Source organism: Lepidochelys kempii, chromosome 2 (genome assembly GCF_965140265.1).
Source record: "Lepidochelys kempii isolate rLepKem1 chromosome 2, rLepKem1.hap2, whole genome shotgun sequence".
Lineage (NCBI taxonomy): Eukaryota > Metazoa > Chordata > Testudines > Cheloniidae > Lepidochelys > Lepidochelys kempii.
Window position 1 is genome coordinate 69,927,903 of NC_133257.1, and position 19,951 is coordinate 69,947,853.

The 19,951-nt window shown below is 46.6% G+C and overlaps 1 protein-coding gene across 7 annotated transcripts in view; it reads left to right on the forward strand.

Moving 5' to 3' along the window:
- The window catches only part of LYPLA1 (lysophospholipase 1), a 43,445-nt gene that overhangs the window by 3,474 nt on the left and 20,020 nt on the right, over positions 1 to 19,951 (forward strand). For 3 of the 7 annotated variants that reach the window (XM_073331175.1, XM_073331172.1, XM_073331170.1), the window contains exons 2-3: positions 8,928 to 8,959; positions 17,895 to 17,960. Coding sequence is in view for 4 of the 7 variants with exons in the window: in XM_073331172.1 (XP_073187273.1) it covers positions 8,928 to 8,959; positions 17,895 to 17,960 (98 nt within the window). In the remaining 3 variants the exon portion in view is untranslated. Of the gene's footprint in view, positions 1 to 7,383; positions 7,722 to 7,860; positions 8,301 to 8,927; positions 8,960 to 17,894; positions 17,961 to 19,951 lie in introns of those variants that run through there. The other 4 variants (XM_073331171.1, XM_073331174.1, XM_073331173.1 and 1 more) reach the window with 4 other exon arrangements.

A 19,951-nucleotide genomic window follows, 5' to 3' on the forward strand; every position in this document is an offset into this window, starting at 1 on the left:
ATTATTTTCTTCCAGAACAGAAGCACTGTGTAGAATTAATTGAGGGAAGATAAGGGGGTTGTTACAGAGAACACCACTGAGAAATTATGTACTGGGCTAATAGATCTACCTATTGCCAAGGTTGCCCCAAACTTCCCATTAAAAGACCCTGTTTTCAGTTGCTTAGAACTTTGCAAAATTTAAATATTTGGGCTGAAATTTTCCATGCTGGATGTCTGCCTCATGCTGACTTTTTTTGGGGGGGGGGGGAGCGGCGGGGGGGAGAGGTGTTTTAGCCAAAATGGCTCATCTTTTTCTGAGAACTAATCTAGGGGGAAATATGTTTGTTTTGCCCCTGTTAAAAATTCTGGCCACCTTATCTTTGAAAAGTTCTAGCATCCCCATGTTTGAAGCAGGGGCTTGAAATTTGGCAGGGAGATGGCCTTTGTGTCAGGGATGCACCTTTTGCTGTCCCTGTGAAAATCTGCCCAAATTTGGCACAGTTACCTTGAAAAAATAACAATTGCTACTTTCTCAGTAGAGACTTAGATTGTAGCAGCTAACTTCCCTAAATATTCTGACCACACTGGGCATATTGCATCCTGGATCTGTGCATGGCTTTCACTGCAATTGCAGCTGTAGGCTGCTCCCAACCAGGGGAGAGGGAGAAGGAAACTGAGAGTTGGGGTGCAAAGAGACTGGCTTTGGCTGGGCAAGAAGGCTGGGACTGGTTGGACACAGAGATTGGGAACAAGTAGCTGGAAATGGGAATGGCTAGGCAAAGAGACTCGCTCTGGGAGCTGGGTAGAGAGTTGAACTGGCTGGGAAAAGAGACTAGTGGAGGAGAGTGTAACTGGAACCCAGAGGCTGGAAGGATGATACTAGGACTTTCTGGGCAAGGAAACAGTCTAGAATGAGAAGCTTCAGGAGTGAAGAATGGAACTGGCTAGGTGAGGAGAATGGAACTGAGATGAGGAACCAGGGTGGAACAGAGTGAGGATTAGAACAGGAACAAATTGGAGAGGATGGGGCAAAAGGGAGAGGTCAAGCTTGGGGAGAAATGCACAGAAAGGTCTGTGCCCACTACAGCACATTCCCCTCCAGAACCTAAAAGGGATCCCAAGATTCCTGAGTCTAACCATTCCTCTGCTGTCAGCAAATATCTGTGAAACCTACTGGCAAAAGTGTCCCATCCCCTTCTAATGCTGGTTCACATAGGGGAAAACAGACTGGCATCAGCTACTCAGTTAGCTCAAGGCCTGGTCTATACTCAGAAGTTAAGTTGACCCAGCTACATCACTCAGGGGTGTGAAAAATCCACATGGCTGACATAGCTAACACAACCTAACCCCCAGTGTAGACCAACCTAACCCCAGGGCTGGAGCACCCATGGGAAAAAAATGGTGGTTGCTGAGCACCCACCAGCAGCCCCCCTACCAGAACCTCCCCTTTCCCCCAGCACCTCCTGCCTGCTGTGGATCAGCTGTTTCATGGCATCTGGAGATGCTGGGGGGAGAGGGGCAGCGAAGGTGCAGTCTGTTCGGGGGAGGCGGTGGAACTGGGTTAGGAAGGGGTAGAACAGGGGCGGGATGAGGCAGGGAACAGGGGGAGCAGGGGCAGCATGGGGGTGGGAAGAAGCAGGGTGGGGGTGGGGTCTTGGGAAGGAGTGGAGTGGGGGTGGAGCTGGGGAGGAGCACCCCCTGGCAGATTAGAAACTCGGAGCCTCTGGCCTACCTACTGCCTCTGGAGGAGATGGATTAACTACACTGACAGAAGAACGCCTCCTGTTACTGTAGCAAGTGTCTACGCTGAAGAGCTACAGCAGCCTCCATTGCATTTCTAGAGTAGACAGACCCCAAGTGGCATAAGTCTATGTGGTGGATCTAAAGGTTTCAACCCAACTGCTGATGACCCATATGGGTGTCAATATGATACCACATGATGCAATTTCAGGGGGGATGGGGAGGGAAGGAAGATCAGTTTCCTTTTTAAAAATCTAGAAAATTACACACACACCAAACTTTGCTAAAAGAACATTATGGTTGGAGAATCAAGCACTCCAAAGTTAGAAAATGCCAGAATTAAGGCTGCTTGTGTAACATTAATTTGCCCCCAGCCCTGTGCATCTGCATTATGATACAGTCTTTAATTACATGGTCACACACAGTACTATTTTTTCCAAATTTATTGATCAGAAGAAAAAAGAACAAATTGTTTCACATTGATAGTAATGTGTTTGCCATATTTATACAGAGCTAGTACAAATGTTCAGAATGGTCTGGAATGCTCTAGGACAGCAGTTCTTAAAACTGTGGGTTGGGACCCCAGAGTGGGTCGCAATCCCCTTTGAATGAGGTCACCAGGGCTGGCTTAGACTTGCTGCAACATAAGGGCTTCAGCCCTGGGTGGCAGAGCTCAGGTTGCAGGCCCCCTGCCTGGGGATGAAGCTCTTGAGCTTCAGCTGTGGCCCCTCTGCTCAGAGCAGTCAGGCTCGGGCTTTGGCCCTCCCACCCAGAGCAGCAGAGCTCGGGTGGGCTCAGGCTTTGGTCCCCGCTCCTGGGGTTATGAAGTAATTCTTGTTGTCAGAAGGGGGTCACGGTGCAGTGAAGTTTGAGAACCCCTGCTCTAGTAATTTTAAAATAAAGAGCCTGAATGGCATGACAGATATCAAGATGAACAGGAAGCATTAATTTTTTGAGTCTGTGCCAAAGGATTTCTTTAATTCAGCCAAGAAGGCTAGAAGGGACATCTGAATATCATTAACAGAGAACAAAAAGATTGAATAATATCTTAATAAGATTGCGGCTTTTATAGATGTTTTTGTTAAGTTCTCCATTTCCCATGCTGTTTACCGTTTAGTATCTCCCCATTTAGAAATTCTATGGTTATCTTTTATCATTTAAAACAAGCTGTAAATAATTCTAATAAAATAAGTTTATTGGGAGTTTTTATAAAAACATTCAAAACACAAACATGTCTAGGTTTTAGAATAAGAGTGTGAGATATCAAATAGAACTGATATGCTCTTCAGTTCTTTGCTCCCTATTTGGAATGCAGTTGCTACACTTTTTCCATTTTTAAAGGTCAAGGTGTGTGGAGCCACCCCAAGTCACAGGAAACCTATTGACTTAACAATTCTGCAGCATGTGCATTAAACAGAAAAATACAGCAGCACTGAAGATATATAGGGAGTGTGTATCTGTTTCTATTCCTTAATACACTAATTCCCAACCTGTTTTCATTAGGATAAAAGGTATGTTCATACCACGTTAGCTAGCATGTGGTAACTAACACCAGGTAAAATTCTAGCGAAAACCAAGGCAGTTTGTAGTTTTCATGTTGCAGGTCCAAGTAAACCTTATGCTCCTTTTATCTCAACCTGCTAATGTGTGAAAATTACATACTGCCTTGTCTTCACTAGGATTTTACATCCTGCTAGTTACTGTTTGTTATTGAACAGGTGGAAAGAACACATCTTTTTTTAATAGTGCAGATGCATCTTAAGTAGAAGGGAGGCTCTGGAAACAATGGCGAAAGCTTCAAATAGCCTTTGGCCAGCCAGAAACAGTGTAATTTCTGGCCATAGCTGTAAAAGTACCAAGCTGCACTTTTCACATGACAGACCTGACTATTTCTGCTGTACCTGGCAGTGCTCACCATGAGGCTCAGACCCACCATCCTCACTGGGGACTTGGGATTAAGGGTGCTCACAAGTGTCTAGGTGTCACTCAGGTGCCAGGGTGGAGCCCCAGGCATGAGCCATATACTTGTAGTATCCAATACAGGAGATGGCAACATGTCGCTCAGCTAGGGTTGCCAGGTGTCCGGTTTTCAACTGGAATACCCAGTTGAAAAAGGACCCTGGTAGCTCTGGTCAGCACTGCTGACCGGGCTGCTAAAAGTCCAGTTGGTGGTGCAGCGGGGCTAAGGCAGGCTCCCTGGCTGTGTGTGGCTCCCAGAAGCAGACGGCATGTCCGGCTCCTAGGCGCAGGGGCAGTCATGGGGGAACCATGGCCAATAGGAGCTGCGGGGGTGGCACCTGCGGGTGTGGGCAGCATGCAGAGCCCCCTGACCCCTCTGCCTAGGAGCCAGACATGCCAGATGCTTCCGGGAGCTGCCAGAGATAAGTGCCACCTGGCTGGAGCCCACACCCTGAACGCCCTCTCACACCCCACCCCCTGTACCAGAACCCGCACCCCAACCCCCTGTCCCAGTCCTGATCCCCTTCCTGCACCCAAACTCCCTCCCAGAGCCTACACCCCCTGCCCTGAGCCCCCTCCTGCACCTCAAACACCTAATCACCAGCCCAGAGCCCACACCCCCAGCTGGAGCCCACACCCCAACCCCCTGCCCCAGGCCTGAGCCCCCTCCCACACTCACAATTCCTCAGCCCCAGCCCAGAGCCACCTCCTGCACCCCAAATCCCTCATCCCCGACCCAAACCCAGAGTCTGCACCCCCAGCCGGAGCCTTCACCTCCCACACTCCCAACCCCTGAGTCCCCTCCCGCACCCAAACTCCCTCCTGGATTCCACACCCCTCTCTCTCCCCCAGCCCTGAGCCCCCTCCTGCACCCCAAACCCCTCACCCCGGGCCCCACCCCAGAGCCTGCACCACCAGCTGGAGCCCTCACCCCATCCTGCACCCCAACCACCTATCCCAGTCCAGGAAAAGTGAGTGAGAGTGGGGGAGAGTGATCCATTGAGGGAGGGGGGATGGAGTGAGTGGGAGGTGGGGCCTCAGAGAAGGGTCAAGGCATGGTTGTTTTGTTTTGTGTGATTAGAAAGTTGGCAACCCTACTGTCAGCCCGAGGCCTTTCACTCTGCTGCCTTGGACTAGACTACTCCTGACCAAGGGCGCAGAATTCATATGGCCCACATATTTCTGTGTCCCCCTCACAGAAAAAAGCAAAAGAAATCTGCCGGAGATTTCCCCAGCAGCCCAGGCAGCATGTCTGTTCCAGTGTGCCTGAAGCAGCCTCAGAGATGCAGATTACTGCGAGGGGGAGGGCTGGGCATGCATGCCTGTGGGGGAGATGTTGATCACCATCAGGGAGCTGAGCTGGCCAACAAGCAAGAGAGACGCTGTCCCTCTTGCTTGATACTGTGGCTTGAGGGGCATGGAGGAGGGTAGGTCTTTTTGTTATGCAGGAGGAAGGCTCTGTCCCTGAGGCAGAAATGTAGCAGTCTGCCTGCCTAGTAAGGTGTGTGGTACTTTTGGATGCTGTGACACTAAGATTGAAACATGACTATTTATATAATGAATATTGCCACTGTTAGACATTTGCAACAAATCTTATACGAAGTATGTTAGGTAAGGTATCAATGAAAAAGTCACAATCTAATATAATTATAAAAAAAATGTCCATAACTTCTTGAAAATTGAAGAAACAATTAAATATTAGTATCGTGTGAATGAAAAATGTTTGTTTTTAAATTAAAGAAAATAGATTTTGTAAAAAAACCACACCACATTTTGTTAATGTTGCTGTTGATGGTTAATTTATCTCATTCTCTGAGGCAGAAATGTAGCAGCCTATCTGCATAGTAACATTGTTAATGATCCTGTTGTAGTTAACTATTCTCATTCTTAGTCAATTTCCCCAGAAACATAAAATCTGTAAAAGTTTTAAAGCCCCTACATTGACAAAGTGATGTAAAACCTTATAAATGACAGGGAATCAGCTAGGAAGATGTATGCATGCGCTTTCTCACTTTTTTCCTGTGCCAAAGTGGCACAATGGAGTTAGATTTTTACTTACCCATTTTAAAAAAAAAGACTGAGGGAAAATAAAACTTTTACAGAGCAGTCAATAAAATATGAGGACAATCAGAACTAAGCACTTCCCAAAGTACCCAGCCAGGTCCAGGACAATGATTAGCAAAACTGTATGACTTTCATGCATGGGCAGTGGGTCGCATAGGCTGGGGGAGGCTTTGCCTCACCAGACAGCCAGGTGTGACCCCACCCACTCCCTGTGTGCGGCTCCAGTCCTCTGGATCCAGTCCCCCAATTCTCCGCTGTGGCTGGGGCTGTGTGCCACCCACCTTCCTGCACTCCGGAGCTGGGCAGGCTGCAGCCAGCAGCCACCTGCCCCCCTGAGCTGGGGAAACTGGGGGCCACGCACCTTCCTGTGCTCCGGGGCTGGGGCTGCATTTGGGGTTGGGGGATTTTAGCTGTGGAACAAGGCCAATGGCTTGGCTCCAGCGGGGTATGTGTGGAAGGGGTGGGGCCTCAGGTGCAAGGAGCGGGGTTGGGGGCTAGCATCCCCCAGCCAACAGTTCACCTGCTGCCTGTGCTTTCATGTGTAAAAGTCTGAACAATTTAAAATGACATTCTACTTTTTTTTTTTTTTTGCTGTTTGGTGTTCTGTAACGTAATTTAAACGAAAATCCAGGATTAGGACTGGAATGCAGGGTGTTAGTTACCAAGTGTTTGTAACTTAACTTTCATGTGTTTAGGAAATGCTGAATAGTTGTTGTGTCTTTTTTCTGTATTCAGAGTAGCAGCCGTGTTAGTCTGTATTCGCAAAAAGGAGTACTTGTGGCACCTTAGAGACTAACCAATTTATTTGAGCGTAAGCTTTCGTGAGCTACAGCTCACTTCATCGGATGCACTCAGTAGAAAATACAGTGGGGAGATTTATATACACAGAGAACATGAAACAATGGGTGTTACCATACACACTGTAACCAGAGTGATCACTTAAGGTGAGCTATTACCAGCAGGAGAGTAATAGCTGGTAATAGCTCACCTTAAGTGATCACTCTCCTTACATCCTTGCATCTGAGGAAGTGAGCTGTAGCTCAGGAAAGCTCATGCTCTAATAAATTGGTTAGTCTCTAAGGTGCCACAAGTCCTCCTTTTCTTTTTGCGAATACAGACTAACAGGGCTGTTACTCTGAAAACTCTCCTTACAGTGTGTATGGTAACACCCATTGTTTCCTGTTCTCTGTGTATATAAATCTCCCCAGTGTATTTTCTACTGAGTGCATCCGATGAAGTGAGCTGTAGCTCACGAAAGCTTACGCTCAAATAAATTGGTTAGTCTCTAAGGTGCCACAAGTCCTCCTTTTTTCTGTATTGTAGTTTAAATAACTTACCAAAACACCTGAAAGGAATGTAATTATACTGCATTTTTTGACAAATAAAATTTGCAGAATTCTTAATTTTTTGGCGCACAATCTCCCCCCACCCCGGGGGAGTACTAGACCGTGGCCAGGGCTTGAGACAGACACTTCCCACCAGTCGCCAGAACAATTCCGTTGCGCACGCGTTCTGGCGTGACCCTCTTCCCGCGCCCCCCAGTCCTCAGGGAACTAAATGACAAGAGAAGAGTCCAATCGGAGACGGCGGATCGTCTGCGCCGGAGAGCCAATAAGGGAGACGAGCAGTGAGGGGCGTGTTTTGAAGGGGATGCTGGCGGCTGCCCCGCGCCTAGTCTAACGGCCGCCCTTGAGCCCCTGCATGCGCGTGCCTGCGCATGGGGGCTAAGGGGGAAGGGGTTGGTGACACAAGCCCGACCCCCCCGCCCCTCCCCCGCTCTCCGAGTCTTACTGTTAGTCGCCGCGTTTGCTCCCTGCTGCCGCCCCTCCCGCCTTTCCCCTCCCCTTGGCCCGGTGCCTGCCCTCCTCCCGGCCAGTGTGTCCCGCTGGCCGCCCCGGAGCCCAGTGTATGTGCGGCAATAACATGTCTGCGCCGCTCCCCGCCATCGTCCCGGCCGCCAGGAAGGCCACTGCCGCGGTGAGTCCGGGCCTGGCGACCAAGGGGAGCAGGGGTTGAGCGGCTCCGTCCCGGGGGCGAGGCGCGCGCGGGGTACGCGCCGGCCTACGGGCCGTGCCCCGCTGTAACCGCCCGGGCCCCGTGGGCGCGCCCCTCGTGCTCCGGTTCCCTGTCCAGGCCCGCCTCGGGAAGCCGGGCCTCTGCCCCGGACTCGCGCCGGCGGGGGGTGTTGTCGTGAGCGGCTCCCGCACACGCCAGCCGGGCCTCTGCCCCGGGAGAGCGGCGGAGATCGGCCCCTCCACGCACGGGGAGTTCAAGCTGGCAAACTGCGCCGTCCTGGCCGCGGCCGCTGGCAGGCGCGCTTGGTGCGGTGGCCCTGCTGCCGCTGCCTCGTCCTGCTTGTCTTTCGCGGCGGGGTGCGGGGACGGTCTACCCCCGTGCAGTGATATGAGGGGCTCTTCCTGCCGCCTTCCGTCCTACCTTGCGAGCTGGGCTGTGTTGAACACTTGGTGTTTTTGGTTTGTTTTTTTTAAATGTTTCATTTAGTGGAATTAACTTGTGATGTTGGATGAGATGAAGGTCGTTGATGTCATTTGACTGGCAAGTGTCCCTAGTTGTCTTCTCTTTTAATAAATTGCACGTTTCTCAAGAAAGCAAATATAACGAATTGCTAGACAATGTCTGGAGTTACCCTCTTTAGTGAGAAGGAGCAAGCAATCAAGATCTGTTACAAACCCTACTTCCACAATGAGACAGCGATGACGAGCAGAAGCAAAATGACTTACTTGGTCTAACTTGGTTATTATGGCAGTAACCTAATAAACTAAGTTGTGGGGAAGTGCTGTTAGGGAAGGGGAAATATGGGATAAAAATGTAGTGAGGGATTTTATTAGGGCTTGGAGAAACTTGTACCCAAAATAATGCTTGCACTTGGTATTGCACAATTTTTATAGTATGTAGTTTTGTAATAATTTACCAACGGTCATGGTGGCACTGCCCATTTAAAAATCAAGATTGGATATTTTTCTAAACAAATATACCTTAGGAGTTATTTTTGGGAAGTTCTAAGGCTGTGCTGTACAGGCGATTAGACTCATAATGGTCTCTTCTGGCGTTAGAATCTATTAATTTGTCACAGCTATTTTTGTCCTTAAAGAAAAAACAAACCAGGGAATTAAGCATGAAAAATTAATTTTTAACTCTTGTATTTTTTTTTTTTAATTTTAGGTCATATTTCTTCATGGATTGGGAGATACTGGGTAGGTATAATGGTTTACTGATGTATATCTAACTTATCTTACAGTTTGAGATTTCTGGGTTGTAAGACATGAGTAGTTGCAACTCAGTTGCTGTTTCTCACAAATTAGTTACACTGGCACTGGTTGCAGAGTTTATGCCAAATGCTGAAGAGGTGGCCATGCTAGTTTTTAAAAACTCTCACAAAAACTAAATCAGTTAAAGCCTATTAAAAATATTACCTACATTTGGGAGTAATCACTGAGTTGAACGACCTGTCTTGTCTCCGTTCTTCCCTAAAAGTTTGTGTGGGGAAAGCAGGAATGCCCCTTTGTAATGATTCTAAATTCAACTTGATATTCACTCATAAGCCTCATTCATGCAAAAATATAAACATATCTGAGTCTGAGGCTCTGAAGGCATAGTTGAGAGTGGCGGCTGCTGGCGGGTCACCCAGCTCTAAAGGCAGTGCCAGCAGCAGCAGCAGCACAGAAGTAGGGGTAACAATACACATCTGCAAAATTTTCTATATATGTTGTGACCAACCTGAAAAAATTTATGTGATTTATCTGTGATTTAAGTAGACCCCTATTTATAGTGAGTATGGTCATATGGTTAATGTTTTATGGTATATGTTATCATAGAATCATAGAATATCAGGGTTGGAAGGGACCTCAGGAGGTCATCTAGTCCAACCCTCTGTTCAAAGCAGGACCAATCCCCAATTAAATCATCCCAGCCAGGGCTTTGTCAAGCCTGACCTTAAAAACTTCTAAGGAAGGAGATTCTACCACCACCCTAGGTAACGCATTCCAGTGTTTCACCACCCTCCTAGTGAAAAAGTTTTTCCTAATATCCAACCTAAACCTCCCCCACTACAACTTGAGACCATTACTCCTTGTCCTGTCCTCTTCTACCACTGAGAATAGTCTAGAACCATCCTCTCTGGAACCACCTCTCAGGTAGTTGAAAGCAGCTATCAAATCCCCCCTCATTCTTCTCTTCCGCAGACTAAACAATCCCAGTTCCCTCAGCCTCTCCTCATGTGTTCCAGACCCCTAATCATTTTTGTTGCCCTTCGCTGGACTCTCTCCAATTTATCCACATCCTTCTTATAGTGTGGGGCCCAAAACTGGACACAGTACTCCAGATGAGGCCTCACCAATGTCGAATAGAGGGGGACGATCACGTCCCTCAATCTGCTGGCTATGCCCCTACTTATACATGCCAAAATGCCATTGGCCTTCTTGGCAACAAGGGCACACTGCTGACTCATATCCAGCTTCTCGTCCACTGTCACCCCTAGGTCCTTTTCCGCAGAACTGCTGCCTAGCCATTCGGTCCCTAGTCTGTAGCTGTGCATTGGGTTCTTCCGTCCTAAGTGCAGGACCCTGCACTTATCCTTATTGAACCTCATCAGATTTCTTTTGGCCCAATCCTCCAATTTGTCTAGGTCCCTCTGTATCCTATCCCTGCCCTCTAGCTTATCTACCACTCCTCCGAGTTTAGTATCATCCGCAAATTTGCTGAGAGTGCAATCCACACCATCTTCCAGATCATTTATGAAGATATTGAACAAAACCGGCCCCAGGACCGACCCCTGGGGCACTCCACTTGACACCGGCTGCCAACTAGACATGGAGCCATTGATCATTACCCGTTGAGCCCAACAATCTAGCCAACTTTCTACCCACCTTATAATGCATTCATCCAGCCCATACTTCTTTAACTTGCTGACAAGAATACTGTGGGAGACCGTGTCAAAAGCTTTGCTAAAGTCAAGAAACAATACATCCACTGCTTTCCCTTCATCCACGGAACTAGTAATCTCATCATAGAAGGCGATTAGATTAGTCAGGCATGACCTTCCCTTGGTGAATCCATGCTGACTGTTCCTGATCACTTTCCTCTCATGTAAGTGCTTCAGGATTGATTCCTTGAGGACCTGCTCCATGATTTTTCTGGGGACTGAGGTGAGGCTGACTGGCCTGTAGTTCCCAGGATCCTCTTTCTTCCCTTTTTTAAAGATTGGCGCTACATTAGCCTTTTTCCAGTCATCCGGGACTTCCTCCGTTCGCCACGAGTTTTCAAAGATAACGGCCAATGGCTCTGCAATCACAGCCGCCAATTCCTTTAGCACTTTCGGATGCAACGCGTCCGGCCCAATGGTCCAGCTTTTCTAAATAGTCCCTAACCACCTCTTTCTCCACAGAGGGCTGGCCATCTACTCCCCATGCTGTGATGCCCAGTGCAGCAGTCTGGGAGCTGACCTTGTTAGTGAAGACAGAGGCAAAAAAAGCATTGAGTACGTTAGCTTTTTCCACATCCTCTGTCGCTAGGTTGCCTGCCTCATTCAGTAAGGGGCCCACACTTTCCTTGGCTTTCTTCTTGTTGCCAACATACCTGAAGAAACCCTACTTGTTATAGTTAGTGTTACCTGTTAATTTTCTGGTTCTTCCACTCCTTTTCTTGACACCAAATATTTTAGGAAGGATTGTAGGATTTGAAGTGGATCATTGAAAGAAACTGGGTGGTTTTATGGTCCTGGAGAAGAAAAAGATCAAGTTACCCTTCTAAAGACCACATAATTTTCAAACAAACCTGTTATTACCTTTTAGTTGTCAGGTTAAGAAACATTTAGTTAGTTAGTACCCATTACACCTCTGGCATTTAGGGCAGCGACGAAGCTCCTCCACTCCTGTCTGTTTCTGGCAAATCTTTCAATGGTTCCCCAGCTGTGCCCCAGGTTTTTCAGCTCAGCTTCCACAGCTCTTCACCATGTTGTTTTCGGGGGGCCTCATTTTCACTTGCCTTCAGGTGTCCACCTTAGTGCTATTCTGGTGATGGAATCAGTGTCCATCCAAAGCACAGGGCCAATCCATCTCCAAGACCTGATAATGATGGTACTCATATTTTCTTGGCTGCATTGTATGAATAGGTCTTGGTTTGAGATTGTTCTGGGCCAAAAGATACAGAGGATTTTTCTGAGGCAGGTTGTATGGAATGAAGACGGTTTGGCACACGCTGTACTTCGTCATTCCCCAGCATCAGAGCTCTGTGTGGATACAAATGTATACTCGCGGATGCAAGCTGGTATCCGTGGAACCGTAGGACTCTCCAGGGAACCGCAGAGGCGAAAGGAGCAGAACATGGGGCTGCTGCTCCCTGGAGCTAACACCCCACGCTGGCAGCTCCTCCGGCGTGGCTGTACCACCCCCAGCCCTGCCTACTGGGGCAGGCACCTGGCTCACCAGCAGCTGTCTCTGGTCACACTCTTGTGTCCAAGCAGCATGCATGCCCCCAGACAGGGGAAGCAGACAGCTGCGTGGAAGGGACGGGGGTGGGTCTGTGGGCAGTACAGCCATGCCGGAGGAGCTGCCCACACGGGGCGCTGGCTCCTGGGAACGGTGGCCCCACGTTCTGCTCCTTTTGCCACTGCGGTTCCTGGGAGAGCCTTGTGGTTCCATGGTTACCGATTTATATTTGTGGATATCCACATTCGCAGATATAAATTTGTATCTACACAGGGCTCTACCCAGCATTATGTGCGATAAAGTAGTGTTGAAAGTATGCAGCTCTGATAAATCTTAAATTTGGTGTTGTATTTTGATGATATCCAGACTGTATTGAAGCTACATTAGACTACGTTCAATACATCCTCGCTTGTTTCCAAAATGTCTCATAGGTTTCAGACTAGAGTTTTGCTGGAGTTTTTCTGGGGACTTGCAGCTCTTTTATTTTTGTTATATATTTGTCACAGGCAGTCAGAGTAGTCAGGTTCCTATTTGAGATCATTGGAGTAAAAGAAATATATATGGCTGCTATAAAGATTTCAGTACACACCTGTATATTTATGCAATGTATCTTTTTCAACTTGGCAGTTCTGATGCCCAGTTGGAAAGAATCTCAAAATCCTTGCTTAATTAGTTCTCCTCAGACAGTTTCTTTTTGACTTGTTAGTACTACTAGTTTCCAAAATAAGTGGTTCAATACAGTAAGGAGAAAGTAGTAACTAAATGTTAACGCAAGTTTAAGTAGACTTAGACTTTGGCGCGTCTAGTATGGAGTCTGATTAGGTGGAAGGCATAGAGGAGACTTGAGGCTTTTATTTATGTGATCTTCCACCAAATATTCAGTTCCTCAAGGGAACACGTGCACAACCCTAATGGATTAGGGCTTTTGCGAGGGTTAAGACTTAAGTGCTGAGATGGTATGTACACCTCAAAGAACTAGTTACAGGTAAATAATAGGTTTCAGAGTAATAGCCGTGTTAGTCTGTATTCGCAAAAAGAAAAAGAGTACTTGTGGCACCTTAGAGACTAACCAATTTATTTGAGCATGAGCTTTCGTGAGCTACAGGTCACTTCATCGGATGCATACCGTGGAAACATATTCTCTGTGTATATATAAAGTCTGCTGCAGTTTCCACGGTATGCATCCGATGAAGTGAGCTGTAGCTCACGAAAGCTCATGCTCAAATAAATTGGTTAGTCTCTAAGGTGCCACAAGTACTCCTTTTCTTTTTAGGTAAATAATACTACTTTTTGCCTCCTTCGCCACCAAGAGTCCAGTCATGCAAAGCCATACTGAGACATGTTGTTCTGACTTCACTAAGACTACTACTTTACTTTCTTCCCTTATCAATACCTTTCCATTGTTAAATTATTTTTACTTTCATGGGTATCGAGCTTCTGTCTGATTATATTTTCACCTCCGCTGGGGTTAGTTTTATTAAATTTAACATTGCAGGACTTGTGGTAATGAGCTCTGGGCTTACTAAATGAGCCCACACATCCATGCCATCCTCTGGGTTTGTGATAGCTGGGGGAATAAGAAAGCTCTGAAACTCAGTGCTGTGTTCAGCATGTTGAAGAACATGCAGCTCATCAAAAACTGAATTATGTATTTTATATGCCAATTTTAAATGCAGAATTACTCTAATTTTTCACTGACCCCCATTGTGTGGAGGTGTTGAGGCGAAAGATATTTGGATTACTTGAAAGCAAGGAAATTAATCTTTAATCTACTTGGTTTTGTTTTGAGTTACTGCAACCTTAGGTGTATAGAATCATCCACTGTATGTAAACATATACATCTATAGGGACAACAGTAGGAATTGGGATAGAGTCCTGTCTGCAGTTTCAAATCTCCTAGCTTTTTGGATTTAATAAATCAAACTTCATCTTCAAGTGGCTTCCATATATGGTGTGGTTGTGTTCTTTGCACAGGAGTTTAGGAACTTTAATAGCAATATCCAGCAGGGGTTGTGCATGCACCTTTTATAAAGGGCAGCATATCCCTACTCCCCCTCAGCTCCTTCTAACTGCCTTTTGGCAGAAAGTCAGAATAGAGTAGCATCTGCTTTAGCTAGTTACTGTGTTTCTTAGTGTAAGGTAATTTAGTTTCCTTGTTTGTTACTTCATTTAGCTAATTATATTAGTCAGTCAATTTCATTTGTTAGTCTGTTCCTGATAGTCAATTTAATCTGTCAGCCTCCTGAGGATAGTCAGTTTCATTTGTTAGCTAGTTTTTTAAAAAAAACATTTTAGATAGGGTTCCAGTACAGACTTATGCCAGATCCCCATTTACCAGGACTTAAGTCATGCACATTGGGTCAGAGAGTAGTTCTTCTCACAGACATACATGACCTCTGCCTATTTTACTTAGGAGAGGCTCATGTTCCATCAAAGTGCGCTATTTATAGGACTTTTAAAAACATACCCCTAAATCTAGGGAATATAGACTGAGGCTGTTCCTCCTGGAGAAATCAATAAGACCTCAGTCTGATTCTGAACGGCGGCTGCTTCAGGGATCCTTGGGTATACTATCTGGGACCCAGCCTGTAAGCGCTCCCCCCCCCAACTAGGGAGGTAACTGATCTCCATACCCCCCTAGTAGGCACTGCTCTTTTAAGTGCTCTCGGGCTTGTCTGTTGGAGCAGTGAGTAATCCCTGCTGCCCATGGAGTTAAAGACCACTCTAAGATCTCCCACAAGGAAGCTGTATCGTCCCTGGTACAACAAAAGAGGAGGGCAGAATTCCAGGCATCAAAGGAGTTGCTGAATGTGGTAGGGAGAAAATCCTCTCACAGGAAGAGCATGGTACCAAAAGGATCTGCCTGGATTTCAGGCTTGGATGTATTGGCCCCTGTGATTTCAGCATTCAGAACTGACCATTCAGAACTGCTTTCATCAGAGATTCCATTTGGACTCTTCAGATGAAGTGTCAGGGTGTAACAAAGTCATCCTGATATCAGAACCTCAACACAGTGTCTCTGGGGGAGAGGATGAAGAGGTGCAAGATGAACTTTCAGCCAATGCTTTCTCTCCTCCTTCCCCAGAAGAAACTTCCACACCCTTAATGAGGGATGATTTTTAAAACATATCAGGAATTTTTGAAAAGAATGGCAAACTTTCTACATATTCTACTCCTGGAGGGGATTCTGCGGGACTGTGTGCCTGCAGAAAAAAGCCCCCCTGCAGATTTCCTGCTTTTCCCTGCAGAAAACGGCAGGAAAGCCTCACAGGGAGGGTTGGACTGTGTGTGCAGTTTTTGGGAGGGATTGCCCCCCAAACAGAGGTGAGGCATGGGGGGGGGCACACGGGGTTACGTGCCACTGCGCCCCTTCCCCCCCATTTCTGCAAACACAGAGCTGCCCAGCTCAGAGGTCTCGGGCTCTGCTGACTCTGCAGCTGATTGCAGCCTCCTGGGTCCTAGTTCCAGTTGTGTTCCCCTTTTGTGTGTTTGGGAGCCTTCCTATTTTCTCTGTAACAGTGAGTGCCTGCGGTGAGGCTGGGCAAGGGGGATGGAGGAAATGAGGGAAGGGGGGTGAGGGGAAGTGGGGGAAGAGGCAGTGGGAGAAAAAAGGGGGGTGGAGTAGGGTAGGGGGAGGGGAATGTGGGAGTGAGGGGAAGATGATGAAGAAGAAAAGGAGATAGAGGAATCGCAGGGGAAAGTGGGAGCCCAACATGCGGCATCCCCTTGGCAGCAGCTGGGGCTCCCCCGTTAAGCAGGCCTATCGAACCCTCACCCTGACATGCCCATCCCCCCTACACCTGGACCCCTGCGTCCAGACCCCCACCCCACTGAGCCCCAACCAGCTGCACCTGGACCCCCACCCCATCAAGCCCCAGCACCTGGACCCCGTCACTGAGCCAGCACACCCAGACCCCCCCACTGAGCCCAACCACCATCACTTGGATCCCCTGCAGAGTCCCATTGCCCCTGTACCTGGAATGCCCCAATAAGCCCCTGTGTATCCAGATCTCCCACTGAGCTTCCTGCACCCAGATTGCCCCACACAGAAACTTCTCACCCCACATCTGGACCACCCCACATTAAGCCCCTCCACACTTGGATCCTGCTGGGTTGAGCTTGATCAGCCACATTTGGTGCGCCTGGCACAGCGGGGCAGGGCCTTGAGGTGTTTCTGGGTCAGGCCCAGCCCTTGCACTGTGTCAGGGTCAGGTGCAGCCTCACTGCTGAATCCCTGTACTGGAGGTGGTGAGGGCTTCAGAGTGATCTCCTATCTCAATGCAGCCAGTGACCTGTGCTCCCCACTGCCATGCTGGAGCCACATTTATTTATTGGCACATAAAATTTACAGAATTTTAAAACGTGCGCAGAATTTTCAATTTTTTGGCGTAGAATTCCCTGAGGAATAACGTTCCATTGGAAATGGTTCAAGACAAGGCAGATAAACTGTTTGATATTTTGCAACCTGCCACTCAGGACAGGATAGCCCTTCCTATTAATGTGGGAATTCTTAAACCTGCAAAGGAATTAGATTGTGGAGTAGTCTATATCTCAGCAACCTCAAAGAGCTGAACAAAAGTATCAAGTTTCCCCTAAAGAGTTTGAATATTTGTATTCACATCTGCTACCATCATCACTGATATTGATTTACCAGAGCTGCATACTTTCAACACTACTTTATAATGCAGAGTGCTGGGGAATGAGAAAGTATGACATGTCCAAACTGTCTTCATTCCATACAACCTGCCTCAGAAATGTGCTTTAGTAGGATACCAGTTGTGGAAAATTGCAGAGCAACAACTTGCATGTGTATGCTAGTCATTACTTCTTGGTATCCGCTTCCAGAGCGGATACACAAGGGGAAGATGTGTCCTACAGTCTATTCAGATGAGCTCCTAGCTCCCACCCTCTTGATCACTGAATTGCTTGTTAATAATCATGAGTGGAAGCCACATGCATAGGAACTCGAAGAAAGAACTGTTACTCAACTAATAGTAACTGTGGTTCTTCTAGATGTTCTGTGCATGTGAATCCCTCAATCCATCCTCCATTCCTGCAGCTCAGACACCTTGTGAGACTCTGGGTGATGAGAAAGACTTGAGGGGGTGACCGGAGTCATGGTGCCCTTTATGTTCTTGGAAGAGGGGGTGAGAGGACATGAAGGGCACGTACGTGACTCCTGCTTTATTGCTGTTTTTGAAACTTTGGAATTCTTTTGCAAGAGGTTCAGCCACACCATGCATGAGAGCTACATGCACAAAACATCCTGAAGAACCACAATTATTATAAGTGTTTTTTAGTGTTGTTTTTATGCGGCATAGACATTTTTTATAGCAATATTCAAAAAAGTTTGAAAACAATTGAATTTGTGGCCTTGTCTATATGTCTTTGAATAGACTGACACGTAAATGTATCAATGACAGGCTTATAGCAGATGCTTTCTTAGAGAGAGAGCGGGAGAGCGTGAGCAACTACTATTGGACAAGAAACTAGTTTTCTTTAGATGCGTTTGCTACTTGTTATAAAGGAAGGACTTCTCTTTTAACATAGGTAATGCATTTTGTTTTAGGTTCTTTTAGAAATGTCACCTGTAATGACCTGACACTCCCTCTTATTTTAGCATTATGGCAACAATGCTTAACTATTAAAGTTAACATTTAAACTAGCACATGAAAATGCCATTTAACATACTTTTCTCCAACAGACATGGCTGGGCAGAAGCATTTGCAGGTATCAGAAGTCCACATGTAAAATATATTTGCCCACATGCGTAAGTATATAACTTCTTTTGTCGTCTTTTCACTCCTTTTTTTCTATTTATTTAGGAAGCTTTAACAGGCTTACAAATCCTTGCCATGTAAATATGAGAAACAAAACAATCTTTACAACAGTTAGCTTTTGTTTCAAGACATTATACAGGAATAATATACATTAATCAGATATTCCTGTTCAAGAGGGTGTTACCATATTATTGAGTGAGCTTCCTGAAAATACCTATGTTGTTTCTGGTTTTTCACTGTTTTCAAATGCAAGGCTACTATGTAGATCGGGGTAGGCAACCTATGGCAGCACGCGAGCTGATTTTCAGTGGCATTCGCAGTGTCCGGGTCCTGGACACTGCTCTGGGGGGGAGGGCTCTGCATTTTAATTTAATTTTAAATGAAGCTTCTTAACATTTTAAAAACCTTAAACAATAGTTTAGTTATATATTATAGACTTATAGAAAGAGACCTTCTCAAAACGTGAAAATGTATTACTGGCATGCAAAACCTTAAATTAGAGTGAATAAATGAAGATTTGGCACACCACTTCTGAAAGGTTGCCAATCCCTGATGTAGATTATATTTTGTAAGGCCATTAGACAAATGTGGAAAGATGAAATCAGTGGGATTTATGGGTACTCATCACTTCGGTTGACTACTGGCTATCTGTTTACTGAAAAAGTGCAGATATATGCTTATTTAAAAAAAAGTTTAAGAAGTATTGATGTGAATTACTTAAGCACACCAAGTTTTGATTTGTGTATTGCTTCATTGCAAATAACTTAAACTGAATGAATAAATAGAAAAATATTGGAAAATTGCTCAAATTCATCAGCTAACTTCAATTTGACTATTCGTGTAAGTCTCTGCTTTTTGCAAGCTTTCGAATGGCCAGGTTTTACTCAGCATGAATATTTGTGAGAAGCTAATTTTAAGAATTGATATTTACTTATTTTTGAATTGTATGCACTCTTTTGTCATAGAAAATGCACACTGTTGGTTATTCATGTAGTTAGTATAAAGGTTCTCAAACTTTGGTCTGTGGACTTCTGCTGTGTTCTGCAAAGCCCTTTTTGGGGGAGTCTGGAGAGATGGCAGTCATACAAAGCTGACCCTTCTGCTTATTTCTCTCAGCTACGTTGCATTAAAAGACAACTAAAATTCTTGATAGCAAGCATCAGATACTCCTTGGGGAATTCTGCACCAAAAAATTCTGCAAAATTCTGCATATTTTATTTGTCAAAATAATTCAATATAATCAAACCAGTTTCAATTGTTTTGGTAATTTATTTAAACTACAGTACAGAAAAAAGTCACAATAACTATTCAGCATTTCCTAAACACATGAAAGTTAAGTTACAAACACTTGGTAACTAATATCCTGCATTCCAGTTCTAATCCTAGATTTTCATTTAAATTACATTACAGAACACCAAACAGCCACTCCCCCTCCCCCCCCAAAAAAAAAAAAGGAAAAGAAAAGAAAGTCATACAATTTTGAGAATCTGGGGTTGGCAAACTACAGGACCGCTAGCTGTTTTAATCCGGCCCTCGAGCTCCTGCTGGGGAGTAGGGTCTGGGGCTTGCTCTGCTCCAGCTGGGAAGCAGGGTTGGGCGCTCCTCCATGCGGCTACCAGAAGCAGTGGCATGTCCCCTCTCCGGCTCCTACGCATAGGGGCAGCCGGGGGCTCCGCACGCTGCCCCTACCTGCTTGAGGTAAGCGCCACCCAGAGCCTGCACCCCTGAGCCAGTCCCCCATGCCTCAACCCCCTGCCCCAGCCCTGATCCCCCTCTCACCCTCCAAACCCCTCGGTCCTAGCCTGGAGCACCCTCCTGCGCCCCAAACCCCTCATCCCCAGCCCCACCCCAGAGCCCACACCCCCAGCAGGAGCCCTCACCCCCCACACAGACTGTCCCAGCCCGGAGCCCCCTCCTGCACCCTGAACTCCTCATTTCTGGCCCCACCCCAGAGCCTGCACCCCCAGCCAGAGCCTTTACA